The sequence below is a fragment of the Somniosus microcephalus genome, chromosome 29 (genome assembly GCF_052327205.1).
Source record: "Somniosus microcephalus isolate GS21.2 chromosome 29, FLI_Smic_1.0, whole genome shotgun sequence".
NCBI lineage: Eukaryota > Metazoa > Chordata > Chondrichthyes > Squaliformes > Somniosidae > Somniosus > Somniosus microcephalus.
The window spans coordinates 22,705,373-22,725,394 of NC_141015.1; the positions used below are offsets into that span (position 1 = coordinate 22,705,373).

At 45.0% G+C, this 20,022-nt stretch overlaps 1 protein-coding gene across 5 annotated transcripts in view; it reads right to left on the minus strand.

Moving 5' to 3' along the window:
- The window catches only part of arhgap22a (Rho GTPase activating protein 22a), a 395,268-nt gene that overhangs the window by 29,125 nt on the left and 346,121 nt on the right, over nucleotides 1–20,022 (minus strand). Inside the window, exon 1 of one of the 5 annotated variants that reach the window (XM_085970365.1) lies at nucleotides 5,739–6,133. The exons of the other annotated variants lie outside the window; for them this stretch is intronic. Within the exon in view, the coding sequence (XP_085826491.1) occupies nucleotides 5,739–5,862 (124 nt within the window). The 5' untranslated portion in view covers nucleotides 5,863–6,133. Of the gene's footprint in view, nucleotides 1–5,738; nucleotides 6,134–20,022 lie in introns of those variants that run through there. 5 annotated transcript variants of the gene reach the window in all.

The following is a 20,022-nucleotide window of genomic DNA, read 5'->3' on the forward strand; positions in this document are numbered from 1 at the left end:
TCCAAAACCATTGGCCTGGAAGAGCAGCAAACCTGCAAGGCATCAGATACAACGTTTTGAAGGAACTTCAAAATGCAACACAGCTTCAGTGAGCTTTTCAGGGGACTAGTCAAGTATTTGATTATCAGTATTGCTTCAAAACATTGCTACAGTTCTTCAAACTTGCTAGGAAGGTCCCCGGCCTGTGATGAGTTAGTCGATCTCAACCAGGGAGGCAATGGATGCGCTCTAATTAGTTTCAGTAACCCTGGGTTAGGGAGGGGACAATCAGCCAAGGTTCCTGCTTCGGATTGCTATCCACTGACCTTTGCTGAGAGTGCACATGTGGGCATCTACTGAGGACACGGTCACGCTGGGTAGTGGTGCACCCCCACCCACCGCCAATCAAATAGCAAATTCATTACTTAGGCTAAACTTTGAATAATGGCCATTGGGGCAAAGTACCGAGAGGGCAACCAGCACCTGTGGAACTGTATCCCAGCAGGAGTCACTGCCTTGGGGAGAGGAGTGGAGAGAATTGCTGATGGGGAAAATAACTTAAGAAAAAAAACTTGCTTAATCTTGTTCAGATAAACCGCGATCAGTAGGGAGGGAAAAATGGTCCAAGTCTGCCCTGAACGTAGACTTAAATGACAGGAGATGCCAAGAGGGTTGTACAGTATTTCCTTTTCTCATTCCCATTTTAGGTCCTTAGGATTGTAGAAAGATATATTTTGAGGAAAACAAAGTGTAGGATGAAACAGTTTATTCCACGAGCCATGTTAAATAAGGAGCATGTCCACATTGTGCTAGTGACTGCTACGTACTGCAGTCTGTTCAAATGTTGACTAAACAGTCCATTTACTTTAGATAGTCATGTAGTAACAACACTAAACTACTTTTCTAGCCTCCCTGATGCCTTTGTTGGCAAGTAGCAACGCAGGTTAACAAAGCCATAAAAAGTGTTCATTTCTGGAGGAACAGAATTGAAAAGCAGAGCAGTTTTGTTAAACCTATATGGAGCCTTGGTTAGACCACACTCGAGTGCTGTGCACAGTTCTGGTCTCCATATTACAAAAAGGAGACGAGGCACTGGAGAAAGTGCAGAAATGATTTACAAGGACGATACCAGAACTGAGAGGATACAACATCAGGAAAGACTGAACAGTCTGGACTTTGTTTCTCTGGAAAAGAGAAGACTGAGAGGGGACCTTATAGCAGTCTTTAAAATTATGAAGGGGTTCAAGAGGGTAGACATAAAGAAGATGTTTCCACTTGTGGAGGAGTCCAAACCTAGAGGCCATAAATACAAGATAGTCACGAATAAAGGAATTCAGGGGAAACTTCTTTACCCAAAAGTGGTGAGAACGTGGAACTCTCGAACACTTCCGAGTGGTTGAGGCAAATAGCATAGATGCATTTAAGGGGAAGTACACGAGGGAGACGGAATAGAAGAATATGTCGATAGGGTGAGAGATGAAGTAAAGAGTGTGAGGAGGCTCACGTGAAGCATGAACACTGGCCAAATGGTCTGTTTCTGTGCTGTAATTTCTATGCAAGTGCCTTGTTCACTGTAAAACTGTGCGTTAGAAGGTCTTGTGCTTTATCCTGCTCTGTGCGGAGTTAGCTGGTCGCTGTGTGGGGCTGCCATTGATCTCAGTGCTTCTGGGTTAGCGGGGTGGGAGATGCCAAGATTCCTGCTCCCGATCTCTACATTAGTGTTCGTGCGTGCTCACCAGGCGAGGATAGAATCTGGTTTGACTGTGGTGCTCATCATGATTGAATAGCCTAGTCCCGGTCTGGGCTCACAGGAAGGCACTCGAGGAACTGTACCATGCAAGGGAGTTTGGGCCCAAACTTGGCGCTTCAAAAGCACGTGACCAAATCAAGAGGCCCGAGAATCACCAGGAGTTGGTCCTCAGGCCTTCTCTCCATAGTCAGGGTGAGCTGTCTCCACAGGGAGCGCAGCCCATGAGAAAAATCTACTTCGGGCCACCTGCCTCACAGTTGGCGGCCCTCCGCTAAGTTCAGGGAGGGGGAATTGGAGCAGGCGGCAAGGGACAGGGTAGCACGCCTGCTCCTCCCAACTCCACAGAAAAAGGTTTAAAAAAAAACACCTTACAGTATTTGGCAGCCACAAGGGCCTCTGAAGAATCCTGTAACAAATTTGAAAAGGGGTCCTTCGACAGGCATTAAGCCCCTAGTGGACATATGCAATGTGTCTACCACCAGTTTTAGGGGGCTGCCTGGGATGCCTAAAAAAAAAATGGGCCACACAAATTTAGCAATGCCTGCACAGATTGGGCTGTTCTACTGATAAATTGGTATGCTTTACCCCAGTTTTACACCTGAAAAATGGTCTAAAATAACTTTTATTCTATGGACACAATTGGTCATTTTGCTGATTCCTGACACCCTTTTATCCCTGTGTAAATTCAAAACTCTGTTTTACTTGTGCGAAATAGCCTGTAAAAAAAAAGTGGAAAAAATGGATAGGCTTTACTCTTTATGTTTCTAGGGGAAAAGAGTTGGTGTCCTGTGCTAGTTTCATCTGTGATGTTGTGATTTACAGCATTGTGTGGCCCATCAGCATAGGAATATAGCAACATAGGAACAGGAGAAGGCCGTTCGGCCCCTCGAGCCTGTCCCGCCATTCAATTAGATCATGGCCGATCTGTATCGTAACTCCATCTACCCACCTTGGTTCTGTAACCCTTAATACCCATGCCTAACAAACCAATCTCAGTTTTGAAATTTTCAATTAACCCCTCAGCCTCAATAGCTTTTTGGGGGAAGAATTTTCCAGATTTCCACTACCTGTTTCCTGACAAAGTGCTTCCTGACATCACCCCTGAACGGACTAGCTCTAATTTTAAAGCTTACACTCTCTTGTTCAGGACTGTCCCACCAGATGAAATAGATTCTCTTTATCGACCCTGTCAAATCCTCTAATCATCTTAAACACCTCAATTTGATCACCCCTTTAATCTTCGATATTCAAGGGACTACAAGCATTATTGCTTACAAGCATCAGCAGGACTTCAGTTTCTCCTGAACAGACAATGAAGCAGAGCTGGTTGGTATATCTCGAGTCTGCTGGCCCCCCTATTGTGTGAAGTAGATACCAGTCGCAACCGGTTACCTGTGGTATACCTACTGGAGACATTACCAGGGCTAAACACACATCAGATGAATCATCCCACATTCCTTTGCTCAGGTCATAACTTATTCACACCTGCATTCAAGTTACAATATCTTACTAAAAGGTGTGATTTTATTGTATCTATAAAATGACAACATTTAGCATGATATTATCAGACACTGACCTTTGCCTGCGATGTTCTGTGTCTGGTTATTAAGTCTGAAATTCCTGTGCCTGGCAATGCCTGTTTGGTAAAAGTTTTTTTGAATTCAGTTGCAGAGAAGACAAAATGCAGCTCAGCAGGGCGCAACCATCACACTCTTCCCAGCAGGGCGCAACCATCATACTCCTCTCCTCCCCTCCCTCTTTCCTTCCTCCTGCAACCTTTAGACTTTTAAAACCCAAGCTTGGTATCACCCAATCACCACTTCCTGATTTATCTAAACCCCTAGTTATCAGTTGGCTCAGTAGGTAGCACTCCTCGCCTGAGTCAGAAGGTTGTAGGTATCAAGCCCCACGCCAGAGCCTTGAGCACACAATCCAGACTGACACTCTGGTGCAGTACCAAGGCAGTGCTGCACTGTTGGAGGTGCCGTCATTCTAATGAGACCTTAAAACTGAGGCCCCGCCTGTCCTCTCAGGTGGATGTAAAAGATCCCACGGCCCTATTTCAAAGAAGAGCAGGGGAGTTATCCCCCAGCCCATATTTATCCCTCAACCAACATCACTAAAAACAGATTATTTGGTGATTATTGCATTGCTGTTTGTGGGAGCTTGCTGTGCACAAATTGGCTGCCGCGTTTCCAACAGTGGCTACACTTCAAAAAGTACTTCATTGGCTGTAAAGCGCTTTGGGACATCCTGAGGTCGTGAAAGGCGCTATAGAAATGCAAGTCTTTTTCCTGCCTTATTCTTTTCAATCTTGGTGCAGTGACTCTTCACCATGGTTTCTCAAGGAGTAGGGAGGGGGGGGGCGGGATGTTCATTGAGGAGATTCCCTGATCCCGAAGTTCCCAGCATGGAGCACAGGTCAAAGACTAGAACAGGGTCATCCCAATTCTGACCCGCACTCCCATTGAGTATAGCTACCTGCATGAAGCATAGAATGGCATGATCACCCCTAATATCAATCAGAAATCTGCATGACTTTGCACCACTTTGTCGATAGAATTAATACTATTTTCTATTTGAATATTAGTATCATGGAGTTCTAATTAGCAACAAACTGGTACCAATCCAGGTAAAGGGAAGTGAAAGACCTGCTTTTGTTGTCAATCATCCCTCCCATTTACCCAGCAGCAATATCCAACCAAACTCTACAATCGAAGCAATTGGTGCGGTGATCTTCCTTTTATCTATGTGTTTTATGTTGACTGATTAACCGGTATTTTCAGTTTCAATCTGCTCAACTCAAAGTCCAACTAATGCTGATTTTCCATCGGAGGCAAACATCCCACTTTATTTATTTATTTTTAAAACCCTACTTGATGAAGCACAGAAGGTCAGATGGGAACTGGAGACACGTCCCTAGGGTACTCTTTTGGTAACACAGGGCACTCTTTTGGTCGTCCCTAGGGTAAATTGAGGGGGGAACCGGGATTTTTCCCCCTCCTCAAACTCACTTTAACCCTTTCAGCGCTGAATTGTCGTTTCACATAAAAAAAGAGCATTTTTCTAAAATTCTAACTTGTAATTGCAAAAAAAATTGAAGGTTCTCAGAATGCTTTTCATTTCGAGGCATGTTCTGAGTAAGCAGGAGAAAAATGATTCCGTTTTGCAGAATAAGGCGAGTTTCTGTGTAAATCATTGGCTGAACGAAACCGATATCCTGGGAGGCTGCTCAGTCTGTCTGTGGGATCATCCATTTAGCAGTGGCGGAAGTTTAGACTGGGTTCGAACACAGAAAAATCACTGGACGGGCGACAGACTGCAGGTAGCAAGTTTGCACAGGGGTTCGGGTGAGTGATGAGCCACTTGAGTATTTCTCTCGTGGTTAAGAGTGTTTTCTGAAATCCTTGCATTCTCGGTTTGCAAGTTGCCCCCCCCCGGTGCATCAGCACCTTCTGGGGCAGATTCTCCTGTTCCTGCGGCTGGGAGCCACTTCCACAAGGAAATCGTTGGGGTTTGGTGTGGGGAGGAAAGAGGCGCGCTTGTCTGAAAGGGGAAAAGTACCTTTTAAATAATTGTCCTGAAAAATCAGCCCAGTTCAGTTCGTACGCCCCAACTCCGCCCGATTTTCCTGCATTGACTTGCGCCCATGCGATCTCACAACCCCAGGAACATCAGCCCCTGCCGTCACTGCAAATATCTTAACTGGAGAAATGCAATGATCGTCCTTAAACGGGGTTAACCAGGAGAAGCAAATGCACCGTTAAATACAATACATTAACAAAACCCATTGTACAATACATTTGACACTGCTTAGGTCACACTCGATAAACAATTCTGAGCTTCTAAGATTGTGGTGCATTGTAAGAAATGCGGTCTTACAACAACTCCCGTCGATCATGTTGAAATTGCAATGATTAATGATCAAAACAGACTGCGATAAGGGGCTCACTGTCGGCCACAGTCACTCAACAGACATACATTCAATGAGAAATCGTCCATGCCCTACCTCTTCTGTTAACAAAGCATTGTTGGAAACTGCTGTAGGACCGTGGACAGAATTCAGACAGAGCCCGAGCACATGGGCTACACAGAAAGTAAGTCTTAGCTTCAGGCATGAGACACATTTGCATCAGAGCCAGATGGATTCTGGCAGCCTTGACTTGTAGCCCAGCGAGTGAGACTAGCAGAAACTCGACCGAAGCTGTGTCAGGTATTGCTCAGTCACTGCAACCGCCAGGAATGTGTGATTGCAACTCTGATACCACCCATTAAAGACAGCCTGGGCTAATTGTATGATTGACGGATGACACTCGCCAACCTGGAAGAAACTAGAGCCAGGCAGGTATGATCTTGCCTGCTCCGCGTTATTTCCGGCACAGCAGTCACTGTAAACAGTAGCCAAGTCCAGGTCACTGTGAAGGGGGCCGTTGTAACAAGAGGCATTCCCCCCCCCCCCCACACACTGGCCCAACCCAGCCGCGATATCTCCACTGTAATCACGAGGCCTGTGTCTATTCTTGAGCACTGGGCTGCAGTTGCTGCCTGCCTGTTCTGTTGGTTAATCTGAGCGATGGGGCGGTCAGGCTAACCGAACTGCTTCATGTAGTAGGAGCTGACTTCAAAGAGTAAAGGAGCTGCTATGGGAAAGTAATCAGTCTCCAAATGTGAAGTGTTTAAAGAGACAGTATTACCTTTCACAGCTTAAAACACAAACTGTTGGAAAGAGGCTTGGCAAAAGGAGTACACTTTATACATTAAATCTCTGATTCATTTGAATACACCACTAGCTGTGATCTGGGCAATTCTCTGTTGTTCTATTTCCTGATATTGCACAGGGTTGGAATGGGGGTGGTGGTAGATTTAAACCCTATCTTTATTGAATTAGGTTTCTCTTACAGCTCAAGAGCTGGTAGGGGGGGGTCAAGCATTTGACATCATGTGCCACATGACAAATAGATGTTCGGATCACAACAGCTGAAAGTGTCTTAAAGGGGCACCTTCACGGGGGAAAATATTTCACAAACTATTTTTGGTTTGCAAATACACGTCGATGATGTAAATCACATTGAAACACATTCTTTTGTCACTCTGCGCTTGTAGCTCCTCGTGAAAATGGCGCCCCTTTAAACAATGCGTTTATATTAGCTTTAGACAACACAGCAACAACTTGCATTTGTATGGTGCTTTTAATGTAGTACAATATCCCCAAGGCACTTAACAGGAACGTTATTGAACAAAATTTGACAGGAGCCTTGAGGAGATATTAGGACAGGTTGGTCAAAGAGGTAGGTTTTAAGGAGTGTCCTATAGGAGAAGAGAGAGGTGGAGAGGTTTAGGGAGGAAATTCCGGAGCTTGGGGCCCGGGCAGCTGAAGGCACGGCCACCAATGGTGGAGAGAAGAAGATCAGGGATGTGCAAAAGGCCAGAAGTGTTAAGAGCGCAGAGATCTCGAAGACAATGGGGGAACGTTGGCTCTGGTCTCTGTGCATATCATAAATATAATTTTGTTTGAACTCATTCATAAGGGCAGGTTTTCCAAACATTCACCCACAGTGAAGTGCATGGACCACTGCAAGCACAGGTCAGACAATGGCCTGTGGCAGGCCAGGTACCTCACCGAGGCCCAGGTTGGAGAAAATCTCCCCCATCTTGTCATGATCACAGCAGCACTTCCTCAATAGCGTACGGAAGAGAGGAGCTTCCCCAGAGGATGGGATTGCAACGTCAGAGACCAGAAAGGGTCATGCCACCCAAGAGTTGGCTCGAGAGCAGTATTGGCACAAGCTGGCAGACAGGTTGTCTACTTGCACTTAGGCTTTTGTTTTCAATAATTCTGTGGCTGTCGGGTCTTCAATTTTCTTCAGTTGTAATTCTACATTGAACAATTCCCCTAGTTTGCTTCACAATCCCAAATAAGTGCGTTGTTAAAGACAATACGATGAAAATAAAAGTCGTTAAAACTTTTTTGGAAGGAAGTTATTGAGGTTTTATCAGTGAGTGACTAATAATAAGCACAAAGAAACTAAGGGAAACCATCTGGCATGCTGCCAATCATCATCACCTCTCTGACTATAGAAGATTAATGAGTAAGCTACACATTTGTTAACTCTTTGTTGACCAGGAGGTTAGAATCATAGAATGACAGCACAGAAGGAGGCCATTCAGCCCATCGTGTTTGTGCCGGCTCTTTGGTAGAGCTGTCCAATTAGTATAAAAGTCCCCATCTCTTTCCCCATAGCCCTGTAAATGCCCCTCAAGTATTTATCCAATTCCCTTTTGAAAGTTACCGTTGAATCTGCTTCCACCGCCCTTTCAGGCTGTGCATTCTAAATCACAACAACTCCCTGGGGGAGAAATTGGGTGAGTAGCGCCACCTGGCTGCGCCTAAAGAGGCAGTCAGTGGCTGTAGCGCCACTGGCTGCGCCTCCCGCGATATTCAGCAGGGGCGCTAATGGTGGCGTTAGCCATTTGCGCTGCGCTGCCACCGATGACGTCATCAGTGTGCGCAGCGCCCCATTCGTGCCCCGTTCGCGATATTTGGTAGCGAACGCCGCAGTTGTGCCGTTCGCTACCCGCGCCCGGTTCACGGGGCCTTACTGTGCCGGCAGCAGTGCAAGTTATGGTGGAGGTGCGGGGCGGCCGCCTTTTCCGGCGGCCGCCTGCCAGCACCTCCATCCCCGGCCTCCTAACCCCCCCCCCCGCGGCATTGCCGGCTGTTTCCCGAGAGCCCGGCACTTCTCCTTGGTGCCGGGCTCATTTGCCGGCACTCGCGAGCGGGGATCGCGCTGTTGCAGGCTCCTCCCCCTTAACAGTGGGAGGAAGGCCTGCAGTACCGCAGCGTGCCGTGCCGCAGCATGTGGCGCTGCGGCACGTTGCGCTGCGATATTCAGTTTCAGCACCCTAAGAGGGACGCGGAGCGCCTCGAGCCTCGCCCCGTGTCCCTCGAGGGGCACTGAAACTGAATATCTGACGATCACGAAAGCCTTGAACGCTGCGCTAAATCCTGCGCTCAGGCGACTTTTGCGCCATTTTGGCGCCCCAACCCAATTTCTAGGCCCCTGTGTTTAAAACATTTTTTTTCCTCATGTCGCCTCTTTTTTGGCCAATCATCTTTAATCTGTGTCCGATGGTTACCGACCCTTCTGCCACTGGAAACAGTTTCTCCTTATTTACTCTAACAAAACAGTTCATGCTTTTGAACACCTCTATCAAATCTCCACTTAACCTTCTCTGCTCTAGTAGGAGAACAACCCCAGCTTCTCCAGTCTAGCCACATAACTCAAGGTAATCGCTGACCTGTGACGGGAATCAGGACAGGCTAAGGGAAGGTTTACATTCAGACTTGTCCAAAAGAGGAATGGCTAACCAGTGCTAACTGGCTGAAACAATCCAGGACCTGACAAAAAATGTTCTTGTATCTGTATTTTGCCATGGATATGCTTAATGCAACCACATTAATCCACATCTGAATGTAGCTGTGAATGGCCCTTCCAAAATTATCATTAAAATATTTATATCTGTGAAGTCTCTTGGTAGAAAACGTTTGACATCCAGTAACATATTTGCATACTGAAATCTAATTGGTTATTAGGTGTCATTCCCTTTCAGCCGAGGGACAGGTGTGGTGAGCTTAATTGACCATACTGATGATGTTGCCATGGTAGTGGAACATTCTAACTGATCTTACCCTTAGGCAGTGGAGGGAAAGCTGTACAAACAGGCCAGGGTTCAGCCAAGCTTAGAATTGGCTTTGGAAGAGCTGACACTCAAGCAAGGAAGTTATGCTAAACATTTATAAATCACTGGTTAGGCCTCAGCTGGAGTATTGCGTCCAATTCTGGGCACCACGCTTTAGGAAGGAGGTCGAGGCCTTGGGGTGGGTGCAGAGGAGGTTTACCAGAACTACAATTATGTGGAGAGACTAGAGAAAACTGGGATTTTTCTCCTTAGAACAGAGACGATTAAGGGGAGATTTAATACAGGTGTTCAAAATTATGAAGAGTAAATAATGGAAATTTCCTCGTCACCCTGTAATTACACCCTCCTGGCAGTGGTGGCGCTGTTGTATTAGGGGTGGGCTGTAATTACAGTGTGACAAGTTTACATAGGTACTTTCCAATATAAATATGTACATAGGAATTTATCATGGAAAAAGTGCTCACAGATGTAAGATTTTTAATATTTGTGTCAGGAAGGCTTCATGTTCAGCCAAGCTTAGAATTGGCTTTGGAAGAGCTGACACTCAAGCAAGGAAGTTATGCAATCGAGCTAAACACGATTAAAATCACTAAGGTACTCGGTAAAATAATGGGACTTAAGGCGGATAAATCCCCCGGACCTGATGGCCTACATCCTAGGGTCTTGAGAGAAGTGGCGGTAGGGATTGTGGATGCATTGGTGATTATTTTCCAAAACTCCCTGGACTCAGGAAAGGTCCCGGCAGATTGGAAAACTGCTAATGTAACACTCTTATTTAAGAAGGGAAGTAGACAAAAAGCTGGAAACTATAGACCAGTTAGCCTAACATCTGTGGTTGGCAAAATGTTGGAGTCCATTATTAAGGAAACAGTAACAGAGCATTTGGATAAACACAATTTAATAGGACAGAGTCAGCATGGTTTTATGAAGGGGAAATCATGTTTGACAAATTTGCTCGACTTCTTTGAGGACGTAACATACAGGGTGGATAAAGGGGAACCAGTGGATGTAGTGTATTTGGACTTCCAAAAGGCATTTGACAAGGTTCCACACAAAAGATTACTGATCAAGATAAAAAATCACAGGATTGGGGGTAATATACTGGCATGGGTGGAAGATTGGCTATCTAACAGAAAACAAAGAGTTGGGATAAATGGTTCATTCTCGGGCTGGCAATCAGTAACTAGTGGTGTTCCGCAGGGGTCAGTGCTGGGACCCCAACTCTTTACAATCTATATTAACGATTTGGAGGAAGGGACCGAGTGCAACATATCCAAGTTTGCTGATGATACAAAGATGGGAGGGAAAGCAGTGAGTGAGGAGGACATAAAAAACCTGCAAAAGGACATAGACAGGCTAAGTGAGTGGGCAGAGATTTGGCAGATGGAATATAATATTGGAAAGTGTGAGGTTATGCACTTTGGCAGAAAAAATCAAAGAGCAAGTTATTATCTAAATGGAGAGAAACTGCAAAGTGCTACAGTACAAAGGGATCTGGGGGTCCTGGTGCATGAAACACAAAAAGTTAGTATGCAGGTGCAGCAGGTGATCAGGACGGCCAATGGAATCTTGGCTTTTATTGCAAGGGGGATGGAGTATAAAAACAGGGAAGTCTTGCTGCAGTTATACAGGGTATTGGTGAGGCCACACCTGGAATACTGCGTGCAGTTTTGGTTTCCATATTTAAGAAAAGATATACTTGCTCTCGAGGCAGTTCAGAGAAGGTTCACTCGGTTGATTCCGGAGATGAGAGGGTTGACGTATGAGGAAAGGTTGAGTAGGTTGGGCCTCTATTCATTGGAGTTCAGAAGAATGAGAGGCGATCTTATCGAAACATATAAGATTGTGAGGGGGCTTGATCGGCTGGATGCGGTGAGGATGTTTCCACTGATGGGTGAGACTAGAACTAGGGGGCATAATCTTAGAATAAGGGGCTGCCCTTTCAAAACTGAGATGAGGAGAAACTTCTTCACTCAGAGGGTAGTAAATCTATGGAATTTGCTACCCCAGAGAGCTGTGGAAGCTGCAACATTAAATAAATTTAAAACGGAGATAGACAGTTTCCTAGCAGATAAGGGAATTAGGGGTTACGGGGAGAGGGCAGGGAAGTGGACGTGAGTCTAGATTCTGCTCCTACTTCTTATGTTCTTATGTTCCTGTGCAGAGATCATGAGGCAATTCGATGCTTTTGCAGATCAAAAGTAAAACAACATATTTGTAATTCGAACATTTTGGTTTAATTTGCAAAATAATTTTGAATGGAATAAATAAACTAAGTTTAAAAATATATGCTTAGCTCTTACTAATGTATATAAGACTAGAAGTTCACATGCATCATTAACTGCACACTCAGTGACTCTTCCCTTATGGGCCTTCGTTCAGTCAGCTGTACAAGCCACATCCATCTGCCCGTCAGTACAAAGAGAAGATGAAGTAAAAACAGGGAAAATGTTTGTGTGCATCACACCGGAACTGTAGTCTGCTGACGAAAAGCAAAAACAAAATGCAGATGCTGGAAATCTGAAACAAAAACAGAAAATGCTAGAAATGCTCAGCAGGACAGGCAACATCTGTGGAGAGGACAGATGTGCTAACATTTTCAGTGTGGACCTTTTGTCAAAACTTTTGGCAAAGGGTTCACACCCCAAAACAACACCTCTGCTTTCTCCGCAGATGCTGCCTGACCTGCTGAGCATTTCCAACATTTCCTGTTATTGTAGAAAGGTGATGTTGGGCTTCATTCGGATAAGACGTTAAACCGAGGCCCCGTCTGCTCCCACAGGTGGACATAAAAGGTCCTATGGGACTATTTTGAAGAAGAGCAGGGGAGTTCTCCCCAGTGTCCTGGGCCAATATTTAGCCCTCAGTCAACACCACCAAAACAGATTACAGTATCTGGTCATTATCACATTGCTGTTTGTGGGAGCTTGCTGTGCGCAAATTGGCTGCCACGTTTCCTACATTACAACAGTGACTACACTTCAAAAAGTACTTCATTGGCTGTAAAGCGCTTTGGGACATCCTGAGGTCATGAAAGGCGCTATAGAAATGCAAGTCTTTCTTTCCTTCTTTCTTCCATTGGGTTTAAACCAAAATATAAAGCCTATCCTTTGGGAGGTAATTGTCAGATTTAACCCTAAAATTAGAAGTGCTATGTATAACGTACACTCTACAGTACACTATGGCCTACAAGGGTTCAATGTGAAATGAACTGGAAGCAGTCTCAACATTGTCCAGGCAGAGTGCAGCAAACTTTATTCTACATCTTGTTTGTGTTATAGAAAAGAAGGAAAGACTTGCATTTCTGTAGCGCCTTTCATGGCCTCAGGACATCCCAAAGCACTTTACAGCCAATGAAGTCCTCTTTTGAAGTGGCGTCACTGTTGAAATTTAGGGAACGCGGCAGCCAATTTGCACACAGCAAGATCTCACAAACAGCAATGCGATGATGACCAGGTCATTTGTTTTAGTGATGTTGGTGGAGGGATAAATATTGGCCAGGGCGCCGGGGCGAACTCCCCTGCTCTTCGAAATAATGCCGTGGTATCTTTTATGTCCACCTGAGAGGGCAGACTCAGTTTAAAGTCTTGTCCGAAAGACATGACCTAGGATGTTTTATATTGACAGTGGATGCCCCAATTGGAAACGTGTTAGACCCTCCAGCGCTGACATCCCTTGCCTTGATGATCATAATCAGCATTATCTTGACGTGTAATGAGAATATTGTTAAACTAAGGTGACCCTACTAGCTCAAGAACTGAAGCAGGAAAATAATTTAGCCGTGTCCCCAAGTAGGATCATCAGAGAGATGATGCTGAATGAGATACTCCTTTGATCCTGAGTTTAGAAACACTGGCAACGTTTCTTTTATATGGCCACCACTTACTCAATAGCACGTGATGAAGATGTCCTCAAGTTACAATTACATCAACCACTTGCTATATCCTGTCTCAACAACATAGTTTCAGGATTTATTCCAAATTTGCATTTCCACCTGCTGTGAGATCCAATACTTGGCTCTTAAGTTCCACTTTCATTTTCTTCACCATGTAATTTTCTTTTCTGAAGTGGTTGGTGGCGTTTCCTTTCAACTAGTTTCTTTGTTTGTATAATAGATTGTAAGCTTGATTTGAACATCACTTTGATCTGTAACGGAAACAGAATTGTCTCCTTGAATGGGAGAAAAAGTTAAAAAGGCCGAGACATTACTGTTAATGTGTTAACAAGGGTTACATTTTTTTTATTTTTGGGGGGGAGGATTTATTCCTGCTAGCTTACTCACAACTTGACCACTTTTAGTCTGTGGGTCGAATGCCCCACACACCAGGTCAGCCAATAAAGAGGGAGAAGCATCACTCCTCTTAATTGGCTGAGATTATGAGACAGTGATGCAGCCGGGATGGCTCAGGCAAACATTTAATCAGCAAAATGATAGCAAAATACTGCGGATGCTGGAAATCCGAAATAACAACAGAAGACGCAGGAAAAACTCAGCAGGCCAGGCAACATCCGTGGAGAGAGAAATAGAGTCAACATTTCAGGTCGAAACCCTTCTTCAGAACTGAGAAAAAAGGCAAGAAATGAAACAGATTAAAAGGCAGTTCTGTTTCATTTCCTGCCTTTTTTTCTCAGTTCTGAAGAAGGGTCTTCGACCTGAAACGTTGACTATTTCTCTCTCCACGGATGTTGCCTGGCCTGCTGAGTTTTTCCAGCATCTTCTGTTGTTATTTAATCAGCAAAACTGCTCTAGCATTGGGTGTGATGTGGTGAAGAACAGCAACTTTACAGGTCAGGTGCTGCAAACCCTACTGCAAGGACTAAAGGAGAGGATGCACTAAATTTATGGGGACTGATGCTCTCCTCCCAAAGAAGCGACTGGTGCATTAGGCACTGGAGGAGTTAGCTGACAGGTAAGTGTGCCCGTCAGACACCACAGTTTGAGGTGGGGCAGACTCACAAGCAGGGCTCCTACAGTGCACAGGCCAAGGAGATCTGGGGTCACCAGAATCACAACAACTTGTCAATGAAACCTTGCAGCCAGCCAGTGCACTTACAAGGGAATCACTTAGCAATATACGATAGCAAAATACTGCAGATGCTGGAAATCTGAAATAACAACAGAAAATGCTGGAAAAACTCAGCAGGCCAGGCAGCATCGGTGGAGAGAAATTAGAGTGACATTTCGGGTCGAACCCTTTTTCAAACCGGAAAGGAAATAAAATAGATCGAAGGCAGGGCTGCGATAGAACAAAAGAAGTAAAAGAGACATTAAGAGGTATTCAAAACCAGACAAGATGGTAATAGGACAGTGGAGACAAAAGACGGCAAGATTAGGTGTGAAGTGTACTGGCAGGATGGGAGACAGCTGCCGTGTGGGAGAGAGAAAAAAAAAGAAAAGGGGGGGGGAAGGGAAGATCCAAAACAAAGGGGTGGAAAAAAAATAAGTAAAAATGTAATAGGGGCCGAGGTTATGATCTGAAATTGTTGAACTCGATATTGAGTCCGGAAGGCTGCAAAGTGCCTAATCGGAAGATGAGGTACTGTTCCTCAAGTTTACGTTGAGCTTCCGTGGAACAACGCAAGAGGCCAAGGACGGTGAGGTCCGAGTGGGAATGGAGCACTTAGCAAGCAAGAGGCCAAGGACGGTGAGGTCCGAGTGGGAATGGAGCACTTAGCAATGGTGGGTTAAGTGTCGCTTATCAACTGAAGTTGCCAACATTCACCCACTACATAATTGAGGACCTACTTGAACTTGAGTATTGATTTGTCATTGGTTACAATATAACAGGAACCCAGCATAAGATGACAATCGATGGTATTTAAAGAACTGAGTATAAAAGTGTAGGACAAACGGCCGGGCTTGTAAGATTACCCACTGAAACTGGTGAAGGTACCAGAAAGTACGTCCTTAGCTAGTTTGAGGAGGTCACCCTGGAAATCCTTGCCCATGAGGGTCTTAATGGGTAGATGAAGTCCCAGACTTCCCCCAAGCTCAGGATTCGTAGCATTCTGCTTCTGCTATGTCTTGTCCTTCTCACTCACTCAACACAGGCATATACATAAACATTATACACAGTAACTTGCAATGCAAACTCTGTTTGAAGGTGACTGTTGGACACAGAATTCCAATGTTTGTATCTTTTTTAATATCGCAGACTGAGATGAGCAGTTTACCAACACTCTGGTGACCGAAAACAACAGAGCACCCCGTGTCCCTCTCACTAACATCTGTAAGAAGCAGCACAGCAACACGCCCCACAGACGATGCAGTGAGTAGGGGCAGCAGTGGGTAAGTCACAGTGCACAAGTCAGGAGAAGCAAGTGGTGGAGGCAGAGGAGAAACAGGCACGTGCTGCCCAGGGTAGTCACATGGCTGCAATGAAAGATCCCAAGGCTTTGGGAGATGCAGCAGTGGATAGCAATTGGATCATTGAGCCACGCTCCTGTTGCAACTCAGTGAGAAAGTGGTGGCCATACTGACCAATGCAACATCCACCTGTTACCTTAATGAGCCTCACATTGGCTGTTATTGCAGATAATCCCTATGCCAGTGTGGAAGGGGCCATAGGCAAGAAAGTTGAAAATAGTGGTGACCTTGACTGCCATCGACAGTGCCCTTCGTGTGTTGCAGGTTGGCTGCAAGTGTCCTTCCAGCAGCTTGGAGCTGGCACTTGGGAGTTTTACGTAGTCAACTCCAAGTAGGTGCAACAGAGCCTACAGGTACAGTTGGTGGCTTAACGGTGAGTGAGGATAGTTGAGCTCTGGTGCCAGTTCATCTCCTTGGCATGTATTTGGGGCACTATAAACGTAGCTTGGATCATTCATTTTACATTGACTTGCCAACAGACATAAGAACATAAGAACATAAGAAATAGGAGCAGGAGTAGGCCAATCGGCCCCTCGAGCCTGCTCCACCATTCAATAAGATCATAGCTGATCTGATCCTAACCTCAAATCTTCTATCACTCTCCATCCCACCTGAACCCATGTGATCTCCCGGGAGAGGCGAAAAACCAGATAAAAAACCCAATGGCCAATTTGGGAGAAAAAAATCTGGGAAATTCCTCTCCGACCCATCTAGGCGATCGAAACTCTTCCAGGAGATCACTCTGTCCCTATATTTTCTACAGTACTTACCTTCTATAAAGGCGATCTCCACCCCAGCCAGGAACAGGAATAAAACCATCTCCTGAAATCCAACACAGAATTAGAACACAAGAAGTAGGAGCAGAACCAGGCTACACGGCCCCTGGGCCCGCTCCACTACCCACAGGGCCATGACCATTCCGAACCTAGACTCATGTCCAATTTCCTGCCCGCTCCCCGTAACCCTTAATTCCCTTTACTTCTAGGAAACTATCTATTTCTGTTTTAAATTTATTTAATGATGTAGCTTCCACAGCTTTCTGGGGCAGCAAATTCCACAAACCTACCACCCTCTGAGTGAAGAAGTTTCTCCTCATCTCAGTTTTGAAAGAGCAGCCCCTTACTTTAAGATTATGCCCCCTAGTTCTAGTTTCACCCATCATTGGGAACATCCTCACCGCATCCACCCGATCAAGCCCCTTCACAATCTTATATGTTTCAATAAGATCACCTCTCATTCTTCTGAACTCCAATGAGTAGAGTCCCAATCTACTCAACCTCTCTTCATATGACCACCCCCTCATCCCCGGGATTAACCGAGTGAACCTTCTTTGTACTGACTTGAGAGCAAGTATGTCTTTTCTTAAGTATGGACACCAAAACTGTATGCAGTATTCCAGGTGCGGTCTCACCAATACCTTGTACAACTGCAGCAAAACTCTCTGTTTTTCTATTCTATCCCCCTAGCAATAAAAGCCAACATTCCATTGGCCTTCTTGATCACTTGCTGCACCTGCATACTAACTTTTTGAGTTTCGTGCACCAGGACCCCCAGATCCCTTTGTACCACAGTACTTTCCAGTTTCTTGCCATTAAGATAATAACTTGCTCTATGATTTTTCCTGCCAAAGTACATAACCTCACACTTTCCAGTATTGTATTCCATCTGCCAAATCTCTGCCCACTTACTTAGCCTGTCTATGTCACTTTGCAGGTTTTTTATGTCCTCCTCACTCACTACTTTCCCTCCCATCTTTGTATCATCTGCAAACTTTGATATGTCACACTCGGTCCCTTCCTCCAAATCGTTAATATAGATTGTAAAGAGTTGGGGACCCAGCACTGACCCCTGCGGAACACCACTAGTTACTGATTGCCAGTCTGAGAATGAACCATTTATCCCAACTCTCTGCTTTCTGTTAGAGAGCCAATCCTCCACCCACGCCAGAATATTACCCCCAATCCCGTGATTTTTTATCTTGAGCAATAATCTTTTGTGCGGAGCTTGTCAAATGCCTTTTGGAAGTCTAAATACACTACGTCCACTGGTTCTCCTTTATCCACCCTGTATGTTACTTCCTCAAAGAACTCAAGCAAATTTGTCAAACATGACTTCCCCTTCATGAAACCATGCTGAGTTTGTCCTATTAAATTATGTTTATCCAAATGTCCCGTTACTGTGTCCTTAATAATGGACTCTAACATTTTACCAACCACAGATGTTAGGCTAGCAGGTCTATAGTTTCCAGCCTTCTGCCTACTACCCTTTTTAAATAAGGGTGTTACATTAGCAGTTTTCCAATCTGCCGGGACCTTTGCTGAGTCCAGGGAGTTTTGGAAAATTATTACCAATGCATCCACAATCCCTACCACCACTTCCCTCAAGACCCTAGGATGTAAGCCATCAGGCCCAGGTGATTTATCCGGCTTGAGTCCCATTATTTTACCAAGTACCACTTCCTTAGTGATTTTAATCGTATTTAGCTCCTCTCCCCCTAGAGCCCCCTGTTTGTCCATGTCAGTCTGTAGCTTGTAGTTAGATACCTTGTCACTCTCTGAGTTCCAGTGAAAGTTTGTCTTGAAAGCACCTTCCTTTCATTACCCCTCTTCTGCAGTTGAACTCTTCAATTACAATCAACTTTCCAGTTATTTTTGTAGACAACATTCGGCTTATTTTTTGTTTCATTCCCTCCATGGAGTAAAGAAGTCTTACTTCAATTATATAGGGCCCTGGTGAGACCACACCTGGAGTACTGTGTACAATTTTGGTCTCCTTACCTAAGGAAGGATATACTTGCCATAGAGGGAGTGCAACAAAGGTTCACGAGATTGATTCCTGGGATGGCGGGACTGTCGTATGAGAAGAGATTGAGTAAACTAGGCCTGTATTCTCTTGAATTCAGAAGAATGAGAGGGGATCTCATTGAAGCATACAAAATTATTACAGGGCTAGATAGGGTGGATGCTGGGAGAATGTTTCCCTTGGCTGGGGAGTCTACAACCAGGGGCCACAGCCTCAAGATAAAGGGTAGGCCATTCAGGACTGAGATGAGAAGAAATTTCTTCACACAGAGGGTGGTGAATCTTTGGAATTCTCTACCCCAGAGGGCTGTGGAGGCTCAGTCATTGGGTATATTCAAAACAGAAGTGGATAGATTTCTGACTAGTAAGGGCATCAAGGGATATGGCGATAGGGCCGGTGAATGGAGTTGAGGCAGAAGATCAGCCATGATCTCATTGAATGGCGGAGCAGGCTCGAAGGGCCGAATGGCCTACTCCTGCTCCTATTTTATATGTTCTTATGTTCTGATCCCAAAACTCCAGGAAAAGTTGCCAATTCTTAAAAACCATTGGGGGGGGGGGAATCCTCAGCTAAAGCCTCTGCTCCTGTTAATGCTTCTTTGCACGCGAAGCTTTCCTTCAAACCTACTCCAGATGGATGGAGGGAGCAAATGCCAAAAACATCAGGCAAGGGAGGGGGTGGGGGCACTCGATCAATCTCCATTTGATGCCGACACTCTTGCTGATTGTGCAAGGCCACTTTAGGCCAGTGGTGTAAACTGGGTTAGCTCTGGCGGAATGGATCCCCGCCTGATTTCCAGGCCCTCATAAGCTCACTCCATGCCAGCAGGACCAATCCCGCCAACAGAGAAATCTGCCCCTTGGTGCCGAGAATGATTCCCAGGATTAATGCCCCCCTCATTGACAAACACACACAAAACATTTACACGCCATCTGTATTATCACACATCTTCAAATTTTGTAGAAAATTATTACAGCATTATAATCAGTCTTTGTTACATTGTAGGCTGGTGCTTTGAAGGATCCCATTAGAATAGATAGTCAGTAATTACAATATATTTAAATGCTTCTCAGAACTTAGTTCACCAACATTTTCTTAACTTTCAAGCTGTCAATATAAATTATTCGGCAGTTTTGTAATCTCAGTGTTAGCGTTACTGGATAAACAGGCTCTCTATGTTAACATAACAATTGTGTCTTGCGCTCTGAATCAAAACTCCATCTCTGTATAAAGGTTGCAAAAATAATTTTCCCATGGGAAAAACTCATTTATTTAAAACAAGACACAAGACAAACTATAATGATCAAAACTATGGGGTGGAGGCGGGGGGAGAATCCAACCCACAACTGCTCGTTTCCAAGTGGAAAATTAGCGTTAGACTTCTGAATTTTGCGCCATGCCTCAACATCTCATTGGCTGAGGG